The sequence below is a fragment of the Charadrius vociferus genome, unplaced genomic scaffold, assembly GCF_000708025.1.
Source record: "Charadrius vociferus isolate BGI_N301 unplaced genomic scaffold, ASM70802v2 scaffold139, whole genome shotgun sequence".
Classification (NCBI taxonomy): domain Eukaryota; kingdom Metazoa; phylum Chordata; class Aves; order Charadriiformes; family Charadriidae; genus Charadrius; species Charadrius vociferus.
The window spans coordinates 952340-969704 of NW_009650169.1; the positions used below are offsets into that span (position 1 = coordinate 952340).

Here is a 17365-nt window from a genome sequence, read left to right on the forward strand (position 1 = left end):
AGGGCCCGCGCCTGCGCGCTGGGCCCCGGGACCGACATGGCGTCCCTCCCGGCAGAGACCAAGGTGTACGTGGGGAACCTGGGCACGGGCGCGGGCAAAGGCGAGCTGGAGAGAGCCTTCAGCTACTACGGGCCCCTGAGAACCGTGTGGATCGCGAGGAACCCGCCGGGGTTCGCCTTCGTGGAGTTCGAAGACCCGAGGGACGCTGAAGACGCCGTCCGCGGACTCGATGGGAAGTACGTGTGCTCTTTAGATGTTTGTAGAAACTACGGCTGGTTTTAAGACCAGAGAGAGAATCGGGGTTTTCTCTTGGGTTCTTCTCTTTGTAGTTCTGTCCTAAAGCTGGTGAGGGGTCTGCAGCATAAGTCTTCTGACAAACAGCTGAGGGAAGGGGGGTTGTTCAGCCTGGAGAAAAGGAGGCTGAGGGGAGACCTTATCACTCTTTACAACTACCTGAAAGGAAGGTGTAGAGAGGGGGGATCGGTCTCTCCTCCCAGTAACAAGTGCTAGGACAAAAGGAATCAGGCACAAGTTGCTCCAGGGGAGGTTTAGGATGGATATTAGGAAAAATGTTTTCACTGAAAGGATTGTCAAGCATTGGAACAGGCTGCCCAGGAAGGTGGTGGAATCACCATCACTGGAGGCATGTAAAAAACGGGTAGATGTGGTGCTGAGGGACGTGGTTTAGTGGTGGACTTGGCAGTGTTGGGTTGATGGTTGGACTTGATGATATTCAAGGTCCCTTCCAACCTAGACGATTCAGTGGTTCTATGATTAACTTACAGCCATCGTGGACTTATTGCAGGGTGATATGTGGCTCCAGGGTTAGAGTGGAAGTGTCAACAGGGATGCCTCGCCGCTCCCGTTACGACAGGCCTCCTGCACGGCGCCCCTTTGACCCTAATGACAGATGCTATGAGTGTGGTGAGAAAGGCCACTATGCCTATGACTGTCACCGCTATAGTCGCCGAAGGAGGAGCAGGTATGTGCGGGGCCACAGCGGCTGGGTCGCCTCGCTGGTTCACTTTTGTGTAGCTCTTGTTAGCAAAGAACAGAATGTTACGCCAGTTTTCTTTAAAATTTAACGCTAGAATAAATGTATAGGTGTATATTAAAATTTGTTGCTATTTCTATCAAATGTTAATATCTTAATAATCAACCTGGTCAAAACCTTTCAGGTTTCTTCGTTTGAGTCAGTCGCCTTGATTCAGAATGTCACGAGCCTTAAGATTTCATGCTGAGGCGCCTTGCAAATCCGACACTTAAGATCCTCCTAGACCTTGAGGTGATCAGCATAAGAGGCCAGATCCCCTCGAGCCATCTACACGTAGCTTCACCTTATTCTTTAAGGGCAGAAAATTTGAGACGGTGATCGCCGTAACAGTAAATTTGGCTTTCAATTGGGGCCCCCCTCCGGTTTAGAAAGAGGAACACCAGATTGACCACATTCCCACCTAGAAAAATCTTCTTGCGTCAATCAAGCCTCACCCTGGCTCATTGGGCTGTCAGTTTGATCGTCGTTAGATTGAAGAGAACACCTAGATGCAGCGATCGGCTATAGATACTTCTAGATCGTCTAGATCTGCTAGACCTTGGGCCAAAGAGGGTCGACCTGCAAACTTGCAAGGTTTATTTTAAATACGCATTACAGTGTTTTCTATTCTAATGTAATTCTGCAATGTAATTCAGCTTTTAACATTTTTCTAGGTAGTAAAAATGCTCAAGACAAGTAGGCCCAGAGATTTTTTCCAACTGACAGATGCTAGTTCTTTAGTTGTCTGAAATCAGTTTTGACTTCAGCAGGGCCTCATGTGCGCTGATTGCTGTAGCTGTTTCCTGATACTTGTTTTCTCTAACCTAAAACCAGGTCCCGGTCTAGATCCCGTTCGAGGTCCCGAGGAAGAAGGTATTCTCGGTCACGCAGTCGCAGTCGCGGTAGGAGGTGTGCACAAGTTTGTCTTTTATTCCGATTTGCTGCTTCTGCTTAGAAAAAGCTACACTTGTGTGCAACTTCTTAATCGACTTCTTTGCAGGTCCAGGTCAGCTTCCTACCGCAGGTCCCGGTCCGTTTCTCCTCGTAGGTCTAGGTCTGTGTCTCCCCGCCGGTCCCGATCGGGTTCCTTGAAGAGGTCAAGGTAATTAGTAGTAATTTTTAATAGGTTGTGTGCTTTGTTTCTTTTATTTGGGTTTTTTTTTTATTTATTTTATTTTATTTAAGGGATTGAAAAAGGTATTGAATAGCAGGCTTGGAAAGCTGTTGAACTCTAGAATTTAGCATGCTTTAAAAAGTTTCTGATAATCCTAGTTGAATTTACAGGCATGGTAATACTATTAGTTTTGAGACCTTACACGACTGCATATTTCATCATGAATTTTTATGTCTAAAACCTCTAATGTAGATTTTTAGTTCAACGTGTAAACATTAATCTAAGTAGTGCTGTAATTGTCATCACTTCTGGTTGAGTTGACTTCTTTGATTTTGTTTTAATTTGTCTTAATTTTGTTATTCCAGGTCTAGATCGAGATCCAGATCTCGATCCAGATCTGTTACATGGCCCCGAAGCAGGTAAGATCTCTTCCGTGACTGCGGATACTCAGTAAAACTTGCTTAAAGGTCTGTTTATGCTTTCTGACAGCTGTTAACGTTTTCAGAAAAAGCTATGTTTTCTTTCCACTGACTGAGGGGTCTGTTGTTTTAAAAAGCAGTGCAGAAGATTGTTCTTTCTCTTCTTTGTTGGTTTCCATATCACCGATACCTAGGTCCTGATAGTCATCACAAGTACTGCTTTGATCAGGTTGCATTAACAGCTAACATAGCAAACAAATTTAGAATTAATCTGAAAAATGGTTTTTCTTTTTCTTTGTGTAGCACACATGAGATTGTGGATTCCTTCCATTATTTGTCAGAGAAAACAGGATGCCTTTCCAGTTAGTGTGTTAAAGCATTAATGCATATAGCCAGGCAAGTCACAAAGGGCTTGCTCGCGCCCTGAGTGTTACTGCTGTATCCAGCTCTGATGAATAACAAAGTGCCGGTCTGCAGCAGCTGAATTACATTTGAGATAAACACCTGTCAGAATTATTTTGTGCCAACAAAGGTGCCCTAAGACTGATGATCAGATTTTAAAGGAACACAGGATATTGCTCATACTCTGTAGTTGTAGTTTAATTGTTCCATAGTAAATTAATGCAGCTTGTGCTTTGTGTGGCCTTGTCCAGGCAGCGTGGCTGCCATAGGTTGGGTGGATTTCCTGGGCGAGCTGAAATAAAGAACAGTAGTGAACCATGAAGAAACACAAAAAAATAACGGGAAGCTTTAGCTGAAGGGAGTAAGTGGAAAAGCCTACAGCTGATGATGGGAGATTCAGCGCTGAAAGGTGGCAGTGGCATTCTCTGAGAGTGGAACAATGACGGGACTTTTTAGGGGATGGAGAGATGAAGACCAAAAGATGGCTTAGTTAAGAGCAGAAACTCACACAAACAGGCCAGGAGCTAGTAAAAAGAGAAGGCAAATTCCCCAAGGCAGCAGAGCAGTGCCTTTCACTGATCAGGTATGCTTTCTCTACCTGTTGCTAAAATATGTTGAATCTTAATACCATTTGTTCCAACGTGACTTAATCACCGCTCGTCACTGTTCACTGTCAGTGATGAGCGGAAAACAGCTACAGGTTGATCAGGCTGTCAAAGAGAAAAAGTGTCTTGATTTTACCGCCATTGTTTTCTTGTTTTTTAGTACCAGGAGGGTTTTTCTGCAGTGTAAAGGAGGCTCTTAGTGAAATTTCTAGACTCTATTGTGTGACACCTGTCATTGTAAGTAGAGATTAAGTGACCAAGGCAGAGGAAATTACAGACAGGTAAAATATTGGTGCTAAACTTTTAATGAAGTCACTGTTGAACTTCCACATGAGGCAATTGAAAGATGGTTTCTTTTCAGAAGAATCAAAGGAATGCATAGCACGCAGGGATGAGCTCTTGATTCATAAGGAAGACAGCCTGAATAAGTATGACGTGATGTTTGGCATCAAAGCGTACATCTGGAAGTTGTTGTGGAAAGCCTTGGATGTGGAAAGTAGAACACTTCCTTTGGGAACCTAAAAATTTCAGTTATTCTTTCAGGCAGTATTAGTGTTCCTATGGTGCAGCATTCTTATCTCAAAGACTGACTGTTTTTACAGTCCTTTCGCAAGGGTTAAGTTCAGACAGATTTAAAAAAATACTTTGTGCAGATACAAGCTGAAGTGCACTAGGGAGAAGGTATTTGTAGGAGCACGCTGCCTGCAGCCAGTTTCCACTATAGTGGTAGGTGTCACTTAAGCCTCTCAAACTTGCAGCTTTAGAGCATGGCTTTTTATTAGCTTTGTGAAAATACCAGTCAGGATTTGGGTTGTTCGTGTATTCCTGCTGTCTGCACCAGCCAGGGACCAAAGTACAGAGGAACATGTGCAGCATCTGTTTAAAAAGCTTTCTTCTGAAACTTAGCAGGAAAAGCCCTGGGAAGTTGCAGGAGTCTGTCCAACCTGACAGTTCTTACGCATTTAGTGTGAATCTTGCTGTCTCCCATGTGGGAACATGCGTGCTACCGGCTTCCCTGCTGAGCTGTGTTTTTTCTTCTTGTAGGTCTAGGTCTCATGGCAGATCAAAATCTGGCTCGCCGGCTAAGAGGTAAGCATGCAGAGATTGTCTAGAATTCAGAATTGGGTTTGCATGATTAACGGAGCCTGGTCCTTTAGAAAAAAGTCCCCAAACGTGGGTGCCCAGCTGATCTGTTTGCGATATGACTGAGATTATAAAATTTCCCCTGTAGCTATTTGGAATATGTTCCTTACCCATCTCTGTTTTCATTAACTACTTGTAGTTTCTGACATAGCACTGAGGTTTTCGTGTCTTTGCGCTCAGTTCTGTTAAATTTTTCTATCTGTCAGATAACGGGCTCCAGCTTTGCTAATATCGTTGATGAAAAAACAGAAAAAGCAGGAATCTGTGATGGTGTTTTTTCTCAAAGCCTCACCTCAGTACTGCCTGTTGTTTTCCCGTTTTTCTTTACTGAAGACAATTGCTTAAAATTAATCTCCACGCTAAACGAATTGAGAATCCCTGTCAGAGTAAAAGTTGATTTGAAAACTGTAAACTGCTTCTGGCTAGATTCCCGTAATAATTCCATTGCTGTCTAAGATGCTTATTTTTTTTTTTAATATAAAAGTTCCATTTGACCCTTAAGCTGCATTGATGATATTCTGTTTTAACAGTCGGTCAAAGTCCCGATCACCATCTCCAAAGAGAAGGTATGTTGATCTCCCTACTAATAACCTAGACTCCGTAGAGCTGGCATTTTAGTATCTGCAGTGATCTCTGCTGAGGAGTTTGACTGCTGCTTGTAGGAAAATACTGGAAAGGTATTTTGCCAAGATCTCTTCGACAGAAATAACATTGTGATTGTGGTTTTATACACGGTAATATCTATGTGGTAATAATAGCCCAGGATATTGGTTACCTGGCAGTGTTATGTCTTGCCAGAGTCCACGTGGGGATCAGCTTTGGGTCTTGTTAAAAGCTGCAGTGGGATTGGGAGAGAGAGTGGCGCGTCCTGGCATAGCAGTCAGGAGTGGAAGATCGAGCCTGTTATTTTTGCTGCTGTTACTCAGATTATTTCCCCCCCCCGCCCAGTAAGTTGGTAAATATTAGTCTGTGTGTGTGTGTGTACGCATATATGTGAAGTGACAGAATCAGCAGTGGTTTTTTTCCCCAGTTTGAACTCTTTAACAGTTCATTTTTAGAACTTCATTGTTCAGGATTTGCAGGGAGGGGATATATCCTAGTAAGAATAGCTGTGGACCTGCCAGGATGTGACCCTTGCCTTGGTGATCTTTCTGCCCTGCAAGTTCTGTCTTTTCTTTCTTACATACTTATAGAACTTCTACATGGGGGTTTGCTTCGTTTAAAAATGTGGCTGTGTGTAACCTAACCTCACAAGCAGTCACAGTGCTCACAAATGCTGAGTGTTTGCCAGAATAGGTTTTGGTAAATTGCTCTATCAGAACAGTGAAGAAGTACGCTGCTTCCATGAAGTTTGCTATTAGCAGTTCCCTTTACATGACTTTACAATGATGACATTTAAATTGCGTTCTAAAAAGTAGAGAAATGCAAAAACATGAAAGTAAAAGAAAGGCGATAAATGTATTATCTCTAAATCATCAACCCATTAACTTTGTCGATAGCGATTGGTTATTTTATTAAAAACTGCTGCTTCAAGGGTGCTGGAGTTGTCTAGGTACCCTCCGATTGCTTTTTCCTGTGTTTGGGAATCCCTAACGACTACTGAAATGTTAACTCTGCATTCTTTTCCTTTCAGTCGTTCACCATCAGGAAGCCCTCAAAGAAGTGCAAGTCCTGAAAGAATGGATTAAAGTTCTGAAGTTAATCTTTTAGGAAGAAAGTTATTTTGCTTACATTATTATAAGGGATTTTGTGGTGTCTTTGTAAATGTAAGAATGTAGATAGAAGAGTAATCAACTAAAATTTGGCATGATCTGGGTCTTCTGAGTTAGTCACGCCAATAGACTAGCACAGGTCTCTTTTTATTGTATGAATTAACTTCCTGTGATATGAAAATGTGGGACTTTTTTATTGGCACATTGGAATAAAATGTGTATTTTTAACTAAAACTTCTTGGTAGTAACCCTGCTGCTTCTGTTAACGTTTGGGTAATTTTAGCGTGCTATGTAATGTGGATGAAAAATGTCTGAAATGGGAACGACTAAATACCGGTGTCTTCTCAAACGAGTCACTTCTCACATTTATTCTTGAATGGTCTTTGGTGAAAGGATCAGTTTCCACTTTCTTTGAAATGGAATTTAAAATCTGTCTCTGGCTGCGAATGGCTAAAAATTTGCAAATGCCCTTTTTATTCCTTTTTTCCTATTTAGTGGGCATTTGTTTTTCTCCCTGATCTAAGGATTCTGCAAAGCTGACTCTCCGGTGCTTGACTAGTTGTGATCCCAAACGCCCAAAAATTTAAGGACGAGCTTTTATTCAAAACACCCACATCTTTTCAACGAATCTGCAGAAACCTCTAACCATGATAGAAATTGTTAGTAACTTGACAATCGCTGCTTTCTCTTGGTGCGATTTTTAGTTCTTCAGGTTATTAGTGTGAAGAAAATGTCTTAAAACATCCTAAGGTATGTTTCGCTTTTTTGAGGGAAGGCGTAAGGTCTTCTGACCTGCTTTCTGAAGGACCTTGGGACAGTGAGCGGTGGAAGAAAGCTGTTAGTAGCCCAGCTGACCTCAGGAATTCACAGAAATTGGTAGCGTTTTGCTGCACGAAGCTAATTTCTTACAGTAAATCCACACCTGTAGGGTTCGTTATTTGTGCGTAGGTACAGTCCCGATTCTGACCGCCCTGTTGTGCTGCTGCATCGCCTTGGCCTCTCGGCCCGCTCCTGGCTGCCGGGGCGCTTGGCATCTGCCTGTGTGCTCCCGTGGGGGATTCGTCTTTTCATCTGCCGGCTGCGATGATCGATATTCGGGTGATACCCGTTAAATTCCACCACCCACCGCAGTGGGAGGGCAGCAGTGAGGGGTGGGTGTGCGACGCGGATGTTGCCCAGCAGAAAAACCCAAAGCCTGTGGCTTGTGTTTGGAATATTTACTGGTTTTGCAAGCCTGTGGCTTGTGTTCGGAATATTTACTGGTTTTGCATTGCCTGCCCAGTTCACAGCGTACCTGGCGAGAGGCACAGGGAATGCTGCTGCTCTGGAATTTGATTTTTGATTTTTCTCTTCTGTACTTTTAAGGCAAACCTGCTCCACAATAAACCTGCAGCCAAACATGACAGCTGTCCTGGTTACCTGTTTTTCAGTACCCAGAGATGCTGGAAGGCTGAGGAGGGGAACCTGGGTAGGATTTCACAAAAAATTCCATGCGGTGTTGGTGAGGTCTTGGAAAAGATGCTCAGACTTGAGTGGGGGGTGGTGGTGGTGCATGTTACAGGGTTTGGGGGATGATACACCACAACTTTATCCACCTTTCCACATGCTCCATGTGACCATTACCAGATATTCCCCTGCTGGAGTCTGAGCTGTGATATGCCAATGTCCCTAAACAAGGTTTTTTCAGTGCATTTTTTACTGTGAAACAAAACCTAATGAACAGAGGGTGAGAGCTTTGCACGGCCCAGAGAGCGGCAGAGGTGGCGACAGGAGTCTAAGCCAGCAGAAACCGTAGGTGAAAAGCACAGAGGATGAAAAAATTAAGTTCCCAGATGAGATCCATGGACCAGTTTGAAAGCGCTGTCTGGCACCTGGTGGGCTTTCTGGCCAACCTGCCAGAGGTACTTACCCCTCTCGGTGGCAGGAGTCGACGTCCCATTTCTTCAAGCGGCGTTGAACAGGAGCCACGTGGTGTGGTTGTATTCCTCACCCGGCCGGAGCAGGACGCTGGGGAAGTGGGGCTGGGGAGAGGCGGGCAGCACGTCAGCCATCGTGACCACGCACTGTGGGACCCCTCTGCCTTCCGGGGGCATGTCCTGTGGCTCCCCCCAGCACTTCCAGCGACTGGGCTGAGTCCTCCCTGTGGTTGCATTCATGCCCAGTGGGAAGGACGTGGCAGGGTCCCCAGTGGGGGTCTTGTTCTCTAGACCCCCATGCCCTTGGGAAGCTGGGCTGCGTGGGGACCAATCCCCACTGCACTGGCCAACCCCCCGTCTAGCGCTGCAGGATGCCGTGACCTGTGCCTGCCTCCCTTCTGGTGTCTACAAAGCATCCCCTCGCCAAAGAGACTCCGTTCATTGGGGGCGGGGGGTGGTACCGAGTGGTGGCTCCCGGAGGGGGAATGGTTCACCTTGTTGACAGCGTCGGGCCAGTTCTGGGTTTCCAGGCAGAAAGCTGAATGCTTGGGGTACACCATGGCACCTTTGCCCTTCAGGGAGCCATCCAGGTTGTTCCCGGTGTAAAACTGGATGCCGGGCTGGGTGGTGTGAACCTCCATGGTCCTGCCGCTGGGGGGGGGGTGAGCCCTGGGGAGATGCCGGTGGAGGATACCAAGGGGTTGGCCCAACGGGCGCCCCGTGGCATCAGGGGTGGGGGAATCCCTGCCTGGGTCCCCGGACCTACCTGGCAGCGAGGCGTCGTGCCTGCGCTTGCTGCAGGCAGAAGTTGTGGTCGAAGCCATCCAAGTGAAACTTCTGTAAGTGCTTGCCCAGCTCCACAGGCTGCCGGAAATCAAAGCCTGTGCCCTGCACGGTGGCCACCTCCCCTGGGCAAGGAGAACAGCCGTGTCAGCCGCTCACACCCTGTGCCAGCAAACACCGGCGGGGCTGAGATCCTGGCTTTGGTGAGCTGAGGGTTTTTAAGCCATTTGCGACCGTCGTCTCCTCGCGGTGACCTGCTTTGAGCAAGCTTGCCTTGCGGTTGCTGGGACATCACCGCTTGGTCCCCCCTAGTGGAGCTGGCAGCCCCCACCTCCCCCTGGGACACCGCTGTGCTGTGCCAGGGACAAAGCAAAGCCAAGGAGCCATTTGCTCTCAAGCCTTTGTTTTTAAGGCCTGACGTGGGGACGTGGCATCCTGTGATGCAGCGAGAACACCCCCAACATACTAAACGCGGTGCGGAATAGCCATACCGCCCCAAAGGCAAGGTGAGAGAGGAAGGGCGGGGATTTTTCCCTCAAGTCCTGTTTTTCTACCCCTCTCTAAAGGGCGGGAGAGGTTTCCCAGGGCCAGCCAGTTCGGCTGCAGGTCTGCACCCATCCTGCTCTGCAGACCTCGAGAAACGCCAATCCCCACCTGACAAACAACATGTTTCTGTGGCTTCTGATTCTATCTAAAAGGAACTGAATTTGGCTGTGGGGTAGAAAAACACCTTGGGGGAAAAAGAAAAAAAAAAAGCAATTTTGATTTAGGCACTCAAGTAAAACACAGCAGCCCCTGCACACACGGGCTTTGTGTTTAATAGTTGCACAAATCTCATCTTTACGAGCTGCCTGCACCGGGAGACCCGCTCCTCCAGCTGCAAGCTGACGCGTGCGCGTGCACAGCGGTTCTGGTTTGTGAATGCAGCTGTATCTCTGGTTTGAGCAGACACCTGAGCTAAAAATCTTTCTTGCTTGCTTTTTTTTGTTTGGTTGGGTTTTTTGTTTTGTTTAGGGTTTTTTTTGTTTTGTTTTGTTTTCTTTTTAAAGCCTCTCTGCCTCTCCCTCCTGAAGTCAGAAGGTGCACTCAGCAAAGCAGCCCTGTGAGAGTCTTCGCTCGGGAGCACAGCTTCTCCGTGATGAGTCTGGAGACAGCAGCAATACCACCTTTGTTTAATTAACCTGCTTAGCATGCAAAACACGCTGGTCCCCTTAACTGGCTTTCCTCTTTTCGCTACCCGGGACGTTAAAGATGGGAAAGCAGAGCATTGGGTTTGTGTCGTCAGCCTCCCAGCCAGCGGCGCCAGCTCTCCCGTCCCGACGAGGGGTCTGACGGCTCAGCCCTCGCAGGGAAGGAGGATGCTGCTGCGCTCCTGAGCACCAGAGATGCCAGCAGTTCCGGAGCTCAGCGCTGGGCCTGGGAGCTGCCCTCCAGCTGAGGGAGTCTGAACATCTCCTGGTGTGCCATTGTGTTGATCGACAGTGCCCGGAGCACGCTGCTTGCATCTCCCATCTCCCATGTTTTACTGAGGCTTAAGAGATGAATTCTCCTGCTTTAAGTGGACTTTGAGCATGGGCTGATCTTATGGAAATAAGATCTGTGGAAGTAAGACCTTGACCTCAGGTGGAAAATCCCAGCAGAGAAGTGTGATAAAGCCAAGTGCTGCTGGAGGAAGCAAAGCAGGTGAACCCCCAAGGCCAATCCCAGCTCTCAAAGTGCTGAGGGACCCTCTCTGGTGGCCCCGCTGGGAACGATGGCCTGCAGGGAAATGCTGGCCAAACAGGTCTGAAGGGAGATGCTTTGGTCTGTGTCATAGGCAGATTGTCTCCTGGATGGACCCCTTGGACCCATGTTGCAGTCTCGTGTCCCCCCTTGCCTCCGGCCCCATTTCCCACTACTCCTGCCTGCACCCACCCCCGGACTGACCCTGGTCCACTCCCTTCTCCAGGGCTGGGGCTGGTGATGGACCCTCTTTCCAGCACCTGACTGTGCCCATGGATGGGGACCCTGCCGTGTGCCCCAATACCCACAGACGCTCATCTGTGAAACCGCCTCCACCACGTGCCGCAGGCGTCGCACCACCCACCAGTAGGGATCTTGGTGTCGTCCACGGGCAGGTAGGAATCTGCTTCAATCGAAATCTCATGGTCATAGATATCCCGTGAGCCCTGCCAGGAGGATGGGAAATATTGGGATTCCTGAAGCTGCAGCCCTTCCACCATCTGAGCAGTCCTCGGCACACTCAAGAAGTGACTGCCTACGGTGGTGCCCGAGGGACCTCCTGGCCATCATCCCACCTTGACCCTGGACACAGGACAACAGTACCAGCACAGGCAAAAAGCTGCGTGGGACCTTGGAGCCGTAAATCCTGCAGGGCTGAGATTATCAGTCTGAACTACCACCCTGCAGATTGACTAGCCAAAACACGCAGGCTGCTGAGCACACAGCGGTGGGCAAAAGGGGAAGGAAGCAAGCGTGGGGCAGCGCAACCCATCCTCCCGGTTCATCTCGCACGGGGCGGGGAGGTTGGGCTCCTCTTCCTCTCCTGCCGTCTCGGGGATGCTGGCAGGGAACCTGCTAGGCTGGAAGGAGAGCAGGATCAAAGCTGAGCCTGCACGTCACTGCCCAGTCTGAGCATCAATTTCATGCCCGAAGGTCTTCCTGTTCCTCTTGGAAACGCACCTGAGCTGCATGCCTTAGGTGTTGGTATTACTGTACCGCTGGGAGGACAAATGGAGGGCAAACTAGTAACTGCACAGCCATTATTATGGTTGTAATAATTGTAAAAATAATTGTAAAAACAATTGTAAACATAATTAGCCTGAGCAGACCTCCTGCACGGAGGGGCTGGGATGTCTCTCGCTAACGCTTTTACAGGTCACTAGGGCATGCCAGTTCCTCCTGTCATCTTCCCGAGGGACCAGGAGAGACTGAAACTCCCCAGTTACACACAAACGGAGAGTTAATATTCATGATGGGACGTGCTGGAATAACACGTCCTCAGGTGAGGTCTATGTGATTCAGTCCTGTCCCAGCCCACGTTGCATAAATATAACGCCCATCGCTGTGTCCTCAGAAGCATGCTGTGTCCCCAAACCAGCATGTTGGTCCCAATGATCCCATGCGAAGCCCACAAACCATCCCATGGGTCCCCAGGCTTTCTTCCCCTCCACAGGGTTCATCTCCCCATGCTTACCTGCCCTGCGAGGTTGAAGTACGCATGGTTTGTCAAGTTTATGGGTGTTGTCTTGCTGGTCTGGGCTCGATAGTTGATGGCCAGCTCCCCACCACTGAGCGTGTAGGTCACCCAGACTTTCAGGTCACCAGGGTAGCCTTCCTCACCGTCCGGGCTGAGCCGGAAGAAGCAGACGCCATTTGGGAGAACCTGGGGGCTCCAGAGAACCTGCAAGGAGCGTGCTGTTGGTGGGACAGTCATGGGAAACCCTTCTATCCTGCCCCAGGCTGGGCTGAACCCAGGGACAAAAGGTACTGAAGGAATGATGCTCTGAAACAAAGTTTTTTTCAATTATCTTTCCTGCTCTTGCTTCTAGAAGGAAAAAAACAAACAAACAAACAAAAAAGCCCAAACAATCTTTTTCTGCCTCTGAAGGACTAAAAAACAGTATCGCCTTGTTGAAAAAGAAAAAGGGAAGTGGAAGAAAACACAAGCACCAGCCTGTTTGTGGTCAGCCAGGGCCGGCGACGGGCAACAAGTTTTCCAATGAGCAGCTGACCAGAGGAGGCAGTTTGCTCTGATGGAGGTCTGTCCCAGCCTGTGTTACTCCGTGCCTAAGAGCGTCCATGCATTTGATTTTTGCCCTGAAGCAGGACTTATTTCCCTCTCCCACGGATCTCCTGGTGCGCAACATCGCTTCGACAAGCTGCCACCCTTCCCTCAGCTAACCCCTGGTTGGGTTCAATAGTACCAGGCGTAGTGCCAGATACATCCGCCTGTCAGCGCTGACCCAGAGAACCGGGACCTCTCCCTTTCTTGACCCCGCTAGAGACTAGAGCGCTGCTTGGAGCCCAACCTGCCGGCCAGAGAAGCAAGCCAGCCCACCATAAATGTAGCTGCCCAGACAGCCTGTTTGCCCCTGGCTGTGGACCTGATGCTAAGCAGATGTCTCAGCCCCTTGCAGGATGGATGTGTGACAAGAGGCGAGGCACCCAGTCTCTGGAGCTTAGCATCTACCTAAGGGATGGTTAATGTCTAACCAAATGTCTAACCAAAGAGGACAGGTCTGGGGCCAGGGCCCAGATAACGCTTTTGAGATGAGCCCTTTTGTGCAAAGACCGCAAACTCGGAGCACTTGTCAAAAGCCATCATCTTCACCAAACACAGGAACGGAGGGTGCCAAATGTGATAACTGGACTGCAGCTCCCACTGCTGTGAGACGCTGCGGTTTTATATGTGAGCTGCTATTTAAGTTCTTCCGAGAAAAAGCTATTAAAGGCCAGTAAGCATACAGCTATCACTACGTTTTAAAGCTAAGAGGTTTATTTTCTAAAGTCCCCTCAAGTCTCCCAGCAGTGTGGGCAGATATTGCTGCCATGTAAGTGTGGCTGCAAGCTTCCTTGTCACCAGGCCACACGCTGACCACAGCACCGAGGTCTGCAGGACCAGGGGAAACCACCAAGATGGCCAAGACAGTCACAGGCAAGAGCCAGCATGTCCTGTTTTCGTTAGGGCTGCCCACAGGTCTCTGCACAGTGATGGTCACCTGGCTGGAGGGGGTCTTGAGCAGCTGCCCGAGCGTGCCCCGTGGGCCAGAGGACACAAAGCCCTCTCTGGGAGGTGTTGCTGCCTCGTGCATACCACGTTGGCGTGCCTTCAGCAAGCAAGAGGATGAGGCAGGAGAAGAGGCCACCTCCTCTGTCTGCAGAAGACAGCCTGGAAGCCTCGGTTGCGAAGGAGCACATGTTTTCAGCTCCGGCTTCCAGGGGGTCAGGGCATATAAAGAAACTTTAAACCAAATTGTCCTCTTTGGGGCCAAGCCACCCCAGTACTGCCTTTTTTTCTCAGGCTGCTGCGGAGCGTTGGATCCCGGTCTCGTGCCAGTTCGCACTGTGCTGCCCAGAAGTGAGCTTTTTTTTCCAGCCACTGTGACTTTTGCCCCATCGGCCTCGATGTCCTTTCACAAAACAAGACATGAACGCGGGAAAGCAGCTGCACCAGCACATTCCCATGCACTCCTCTGTGGAAAAGGTGGATGAGCTACTTGCTGGTTACAAAGGCGTTCAATCCGACAAAGCCCAAGGCTTCAGGAAAGCAGAGACTGCATGGATTACGGCTCCCCAGGAAACTTGCTTTGGGCATGGGGACTTTTGGGCATGGGAGGTGCGGCTGGCGCCTGGGGAGCCTCCATCATGCGTGAGGTCAGGTCCTCACTGCCACGTCCCAACCCGGGCTCCTGCAAGAGCAGCACCTCGCCCCAGGACAAGCCCACCAGAGCTGGGCTCACGAGGCCTCGGGGCTGTGGTAACACAGGAAGCACAGCAACCCTCTGCATGGCATCCAAGGAGGACACCAGTGAGCACCGCTAAGCCACCCGGGCAAAGACAACCTGACCCAGCAGCTCACAGGGTCTCACTTCACCCCATTCCTGCACTCACAGCACTTCCCAGGTGCTGATTCAACTCAATAACCCACAGAAAACCTTACAGATCGGGGAGTGAAGGCATCATACCCTCTTGCCACAACCCTACAGGCTGTGTGTCCCAGGACAGAGGGAGCCGCCAGCCTGATTTTCACCTTGTCAAATCCCCGGGCTCCTCCGTGCAGGCTGTTGGGCCCGTTGTTGAGGAACAGTTGATATTCCTTCCCATCCACGGTGAACCTCCCCTTCGCAATCCTGTTGGCAACGCGTCCCACGACGGCACCGAAGAAGGGGTGCTTCCTCGTGTAACCTGGCCGGAAAAGCAGCGCGTGGTTAAATGGAAGGATTGGGATGCGACGGGATGTCTCCAGGTGTGCTTTACAGACTCGGAGGTGTCTCTCTCTGCTTCCCCCCAGTACTACATAGGTGACTGCAGTCCCGGTGGACACCCAGCTCACTTAGTCATGTGCATCTTTGATTAAAACAGCCCGATGGGATCTTGTATTCTTTGCAGATTTGCAGAAAAGGCCTCTGTCACTGCCGGTCAAAGCACGCCACAAAGCTGCCCCCTTAGAGGGGCACACTGCCACCAGTGTCCCCCTTCTCCCCAGAGCCCAGGACAGGCAGCAAGAGTGGTATTTATTCAGTCCGTGATTTGGAGGGGAATCCTTAGAAGCAGATCACGCAGTGTGGCAATAAACCAGAAATCACTGGTTAAATTGCCTGATTTTTTTTTATTATTATTATTATTATTTTTAAAGAAAGAAACAGATTTAGACCCACCTTCCAAAGTATCAAAGCCCAGGACAACATCTGAAAACTCCCCGTCCCTGCCTTTTGTCTCCAGAGCGGCGATTATGCACCCTAAGGACAGGATCTCCACTTTCACGCTGTCCGACTTCAAGATGAATTTTTCCACCACTCCTCCTCCTTCCTCCCGGGGCATCTGCCCCAACACCTCTCTCTTCACTTCTGTCATCGCTGCCCAAAACCGCAGCCCCCCTGGCACCGCGTGGCAGGAGTTGCGGCCCTGCAGGGGAAGGACGCTGAGGAGGGAGCAACGGTGGCAGGGAGCAGAGCAAACACAGTTCCAGCGAACAATCATAAAAATCACATGATGGCTTGCCGGCGCTGGGAGGAGTTATGCCCCTGCATCTCCCCGCCACCGCCGCTCGGCGAGCCGGCACGCCATGACGCAGCCGTGGAGGGACGGGGTGGAGCATGGAGAGGTGCCGAGGGCTTTTCCCCACCAAAACGGCCGCGGCCCTCTGGGTCTGGCGAACTGGAGGCGGTGGAGGAGAGAGGGAAGGATGCCGAAAAAAGAGGGAGGAAGGATGCCCAAAAAAGAGGGAGGAAGGCTGTGCGTGCTCCGGCTTGTGCAGCCAGGGCTGGGCAGCACGGCTGCCAGCCAGCACCTTTGAGGCTTTTGGAGGACAGAGCATCCCCACCACCAGCTCTTTCTCCCCCACGCTGCTATGGCTTGCGGGGCCCTTGCAAAATACAACATGAAAAAATGCTGTTTTCTCCATTTTCTTCCCCCCCCGCCCCCAAGAGGCACAAGGCAGGTATAGCGCCTGCTGCCAGAGCTGTAGATGGGGCTCAGGGTGTTTGCTGGCCAGGTGTTATTCTCAAAGTCACGTTTTTGTGGCCCTGACCAGGACTCCATTAAAAATCATCATCTTTTGAAATACTCACTTCTCCCATCTGCCTCGGGTCTTTCTGCAGGCAGTTTTGGTCTGCGGAAAGACCCTAGTGATGTCTAGGTAATGTGTATGCACATTCTTGATGTCTCCTGGCAAGGCTCAAGCGCAAGGCAGAAGAACTTCACCATGGTTTGACATATTTAGGAGGGCCCATGTTCAGAATTTGTCCAAAGAACACATAATTCCAATAAGCGCTGCCCAAAAAACCTCCAGCAGTCAATCAGGGATTGCTGAATGTTAATATCCAAGCCAGCAATTGCCTTCAGTCAAGACACACTACGGATTCCAAGCTGACATAGAAAGGAAACCTCCCACTGGGGGCTGAGCAGGGGTAGGTTTGAAACCTGTGCTCCTTTGGTAAAGATGGCCTCAGGTTTGCGGTGCAAGAGGAGCCGCGGGACCTGTGTTTCCTTCTGCACCTTCCCAACTGGGTGAAGACAACATGGCAAGTGCGCATGGCTTTCACTACTCGTCAGTACCACCTCCCATATGAAAGGGGCTGGGGAGCAGCACAACCTTTGTTAGGAGCGAGGAAGGCTCCTGGCAGGTGGAAGAGGGCAGTGGCATTTATAACCCACTCATGAAGTGTTTTCACATGCGAAGCTTTCCCAGAAGCTCGTTCCTTTACACCTTGGCTCCCTCAACACCTCTCTCTCAATCCCAGACATAGGAAGCGTTTCTGCTTCGCAAAGACAGGTTTTCACAGAATTCCAGAATCCCAGAACGGTCAAGGTTGGAAGGGACCTCTGGAGACCACTGGAGATCATCTAGTCCAGCCCCCCTGCCAGAGTAGGGGCACCTCCAGCAGTTGCACAGGACGGCAAACCGGCGGGTTTGGAGTGGCTCCAGAGTGGGAGACTCCCCCACCTCTCTGGGCAGCCTGTGCCACTGCTCTGCCACCCTCAAAGTAAAGAAGTTCCTCCTCATCATGTTAAGAT

General features: G+C 49.7%; 2 protein-coding genes across 4 annotated transcripts; one reads left to right on the forward strand and one right to left on the reverse strand.

Moving 5' to 3' along the window:
- The first annotated feature begins 9 nt into the window (after window positions 1–9).
- Window positions 10–6657, forward strand: SRSF7 (serine/arginine-rich splicing factor 7). Of its 3 annotated transcripts, XM_009892484.1 has the most exons (8): window positions 10–236; window positions 806–982; window positions 1868–1942; window positions 2034–2135; window positions 2513–2566; window positions 4618–4662; window positions 5247–5282; window positions 6350–6657. In XM_009892484.1, exons 1-8 carry the CDS (start codon window positions 37–39, stop codon window positions 6402–6404), a joined length of 744 nt encoding a protein of 247 aa, XP_009890786.1. In that variant the 5' UTR covers window positions 10–36; the 3' UTR covers window positions 6405–6657. The 3 variants fall into 3 exon arrangements, with proteins under 3 accessions (XP_009890786.1, XP_009890787.1, XP_009890788.1); XM_009892485.1 differs by lacking the exon at window positions 4618–4662 and having other exon boundaries at window positions 2034–2136; window positions 2505–2566; window positions 6350–6656; XM_009892486.1 differs by lacking the exons at window positions 4618–4662; window positions 5247–5282 and having other exon boundaries at window positions 2034–2136; window positions 2505–2566; window positions 6350–6404.
- A 1714-nt stretch (window positions 6658–8371) lies between these two features.
- Window positions 8372–15721, reverse strand: GALM (galactose mutarotase (aldose 1-epimerase)). Its single transcript, XM_009892519.1, has 7 exons — window positions 15508–15721; window positions 14880–15034; window positions 12324–12530; window positions 11214–11295; window positions 9111–9252; window positions 8839–9013; window positions 8372–8449 (listed from the first exon to the last, which is right to left on the reverse strand). The coding sequence occupies exons 1-7, from the start codon at window positions 15701–15703 to the stop codon at window positions 8372–8374; spliced, it is 1035 nt and encodes a 344-aa protein (XP_009890821.1). The 5' UTR covers window positions 15704–15721.
- Between the last annotated feature and the right edge of the window lie 1644 nt (window positions 15722–17365).